At 40.2% G+C, this 3,955-nt stretch overlaps 1 protein-coding gene across 5 annotated transcripts in view; it reads left to right on the top strand.

The window, feature by feature from the left end:
• LOC116072638 (ankyrin repeat domain-containing protein 26-like) overlaps positions 1–3,955 on the top strand; it is a 93,871-nt gene that overhangs the window by 2,111 nt on the left and 87,805 nt on the right. For all 5 annotated transcript variants that reach the window (XM_031344117.1, XM_031344098.1, XM_031344095.1 and 2 more), the window contains exons 2-3: positions 1,815–1,897; positions 2,179–2,272. In XM_031344117.1, the coding sequence (XP_031199977.1) occupies positions 1,815–1,897; positions 2,179–2,272 (177 nt within the window). The remainder of the gene's footprint in view (positions 1–1,814; positions 1,898–2,178; positions 2,273–3,955) is intronic.

Below are 3,955 nucleotides of genomic sequence, written 5' to 3'. Positions count from 1 at the left end.
AGCTTGGCAATTCGAGCCACAGACTTAGGACCCAGGACGTTGCCTCCCCAGTGGCGACCAATCTCATCATATCCACCAGCTTAGCGAGAGCACCCTTGCCTTCCGAGTTAACCTGTGTGAAGGCAACAGTGGTGCATGCCTTCCTGTGGATCAGGCGCCTTTCCCTTGATGATGCAGTAGGGCACCCCCATCTTTCGGCACAGGGCAGGCAGGAAAACCACGAGCTCAATGGGGTCTACATCATGGGCAATCGCTACCAGCTGAGCCTTCTTGTTCTCCACCAAGGTGGTGACTGTATTGACTCCTGCTCGGAGGACGGTGGTCTCTTAGTTGGGACGTCCCCTTTGCCAGCAGCTTTCTTCTTAGCACGGGCCAGTAGCCTTTGCTTCTTCTCTTGCTTTGTCTCTGGCCTGTACTTGTGGGTCAGCTTAAGCATCTGAGTAGTCGTTTGCCTGTTGGGCCTGGGTGAACTGGTTAATGGCCGGAGGTACTTTGAGCCACTTAAAGAGGATTGCTCTTTGCCGCTGCAGCCTGATGTAGCGGGGCCATTTGACAAAGCGTGTTGGATCTCTTTTGGCTGGATGTCCTGCCCAATGCTGAAGTTCTTGGACCTTTTCTCAAACAAAAGATTGGTCACCTTTTTGACCTCCTGTTTCTTGACGACGGCGGGGAGCGGGGTCACCTTCTTCCCCTTGGCCTTCTTTCCTTTGGGCATCTTTCTCAGCTGGTGGAGAGACCTCTCTGTTTTTCTTAATAATCTTATATTTACTTCCTGTCAATTGGGTGCTTGTTCCACCACTTGACATAGGGTTGACTCTATTTAATCCTGTTTATGATATTCAAGCAGAAAGTTTTTGGATTACTGGTGTGTGCTAAGGCTGAGCCACACCATAACTCAAAACTCAGGTTTTCCCAATATTTAACACAATCTCGGAGTTCACAGTATGATCCAACATCCTGGAATGAGAAGTACTGGTTGCTAGCACAGTTTGAGTTTTGTGAATTATTGGGGATAAATTATGGACTTTGTGCTCTTGCCTGGCCGCTGCTTTCAGCAGTGCAAGGATGGTATAGTGCACTTTGCATAGAAGACCTCTACTGGCATGCCAAATACTTATGATGCCAGCTTTTACCATGACTCAAACCACAAAGTACTAGTGCTGAAAGCAAATACCATACACAGCTCCTAATCAATTACTCTTATTCTAAGAGGCCACTGTTGTAGATAAATGAATCTCTTCATTTTAGAGTTAGAGTCATTGAGGTATAGAAAGCTAATTCATTCCATTTCAGTGGAGGTCGGGATATAGACCCATCTATGCTACCACTGCCACTCAATTTCTCAAAACATCCACTTGTCACCGAGAGTATCATCTTGGTTTTTATGATCATTGTTATCCTTTGAACACTCATCGACATGATACCTTCAATCATTTTTTTTTTTTTTGGAGGTAGTATTGAAATATAAGCAAATTCTTCAAACAGGGAATTTCTGGGTTTCCACTATTTTATCAGTTTTCTCCACTTGTGTATATGATAAAATAAAATTTGTAAACCAAGAATCACATGATTCCATTCTAGGGCAGAGGTCAATAACTTTTAGACAGAAGTGGACCGTATGGTTGTAGGCTTCACGGGATAACGTTCTTGTTCTATCAACTCTGTTCTCAGCCTGTACAGCATGGAAGCTAACAAACGCTAAAAGGTGAACAGACAGATGCAGCGGTTTTGAGTAGAATTTTAGTATGAAAATAGGTGATGGGCAGACATCTTCTAGATGACGATCATAAGCTTCTTTGTTTTCTTTGTTTTAGTTGCAGGAAGCACTAAAGCTGCAAGAAGATCCACAGAGAGAAGGTGTCCTGAGTTCTGCAAGAATGGGACATCCACTATGGAAGTATGACTTAGAGCCAAATGCAAAATACCATAGATATTTGTAAATCTGATCAGCAGTATGGTGTGGACATTGCATTGGCTGTGGCAATAAGCATACCCCCGCTAAGCCATAGAGACTTTGTTATATGCAACATCTAACTTCAGGCTGGGATTTAAGTCTGTGCTATGTTATATAATTTCCATGGGCAAGACCCTGGATCCCACCATCTTTCTTTTCAGTTTCTTAAGAATGGAATTATTAAGAGTTGAGAATAATTAGTTATTCTGTAAAATACCTTACAGGCTGGAAGTTGAGTGTCTTAAGTTAGAAGACTCAGTAAAGAACCAAGCAGAAGAAATTGAAGAGATTGAGAATCAACTGTTAAGAGAAGATTTGGTAAATTATTCTCTTATTTTTCCACCACAAAGAGAAAACTTCCTGTCCTCAGTGCTACTTTATGGGAAAATGTTAGAAAGCAGGAAAGAGTTAATTGACAAAATTTTCTATGTTCATACTGATAATATGTGTAAGAGTGCAAGTCCTCTTGACTTAACAGAAGTATTTGATTTGAATTCATAGAATTAATGATTTGTGCAGTATTTCACGAGTGTTGGGTTTCAACTGTCAAACTCTTGCCTAGCAAGACTTTTGCATGTGCACAATACCAAACACAGGCACTTGTAAACACATAATTAAAAATATTTTAAACAAAGAAATTGGGATCATAAGATTGTACTGTGAGTACTAAGTTGATGCAATGATGTATTTGTTTCTATTGACTCATATCTTTGTGTGACTGATATTCCTCATAACTGAAGAGGCATTGAAAATGTTTTTATTATTCTTATTAATCAATCCACTCATTACTATGCTTTCCCTGCATCTATAATATGACAATACATTAATAATGAGTATTCTGTCAATAAGAGTTCTAATAGATATTCTTTATACAGTGTCATATAGAAATATATTAGGATATCAAAAATTGAAACTTTTATTTTAGTATCCCAAGCCTCTTAAACTTATTCAATTGTAATGAGGAATTTTCTATAGATGCCCAAAGGAATGAATTAGAAATCAGCAATTACATTAATCATTAGCCATTTCTAGTCTACTCATATCATAGGTTTCTTCACTAGAGAGTAGTTAATATATACATTCTGAGGTGAAGAGTCTAGATAGGGAAGATGAGACACAGGCTTCCATACAATATGGTTGAATGCCATGTGAGAAGAATCTCCTTATCATCATGCCTGTTTAGAAAAAAGTAGATTATTCAAAAGAAAAGAAAAGAAAAGTAAAGGTTGATACTCCGGTGCTCATAGAAAACTCTTGCACTCTAAATGAATAACTACAGCTGGGACTGTACCATGTTGTAGAACATGAACTTCTCATGCATAAGGTCCTGGGTCTAGTGCCCAGCACCACACAAAAGGGCTCAGTTGGTAATGGGGTCTTTCCAGCTCATAAAGATGTCTAAAAATGAGGCAAGAGACTGGTGGGCTTAGGCAGATTTTTTTTTCATGGACTCACACAAGATAACATAATACATAAAGCAGATAAAATGATAGTTGCTCTGTTATAAGCAAAGGTCAATGCCGTGGCACATTCCCTAAATGGTGGCTGGCTTCCACTGGAGTTGTGTTACTTGAAGGTCTTGCTTTGGAAATTGTTTTCTTTTATTGAAAATAGACTTTTTTCCCAAGCAACATATTCTAAATATGGGTTTTCCTCCCTGAACTCTTCTCAACACCTCCTACCCCCATTTGAATCCACACTCTTTCTTTCTTTTTTTTTATTAGATATTTTCTTTATTTACATGTAAATTTCTCCATTCCCAGTTTCCCCTCCAAAAAACAAAGAAACAAACAAACAACAAACCAAACACCTGTTGCCTCCCCCTTCCCCATGCCTGCCACCCTACCCTCTCCCACTTATTGGCCCTGGCATTCCCCTACACTGGGGCACAGAACCTTCACGGGGCTGAGGTCCTCTCCTCCTATTGATGATAGAATTTGCAATCCTCTACTATACACATGTTGCCTGAACAATCAGACCCCTCCATGTGCAGTCCTTGGT

This window comes from Mastomys coucha, unplaced genomic scaffold, assembly GCF_008632895.1.
Source record: "Mastomys coucha isolate ucsf_1 unplaced genomic scaffold, UCSF_Mcou_1 pScaffold10, whole genome shotgun sequence".
Lineage (NCBI taxonomy): Eukaryota > Metazoa > Chordata > Mammalia > Rodentia > Muridae > Mastomys > Mastomys coucha.
Note: the sequence above shows the minus strand (reverse complement) of the source record. Positions and strands in the feature narration are given on the sequence as shown.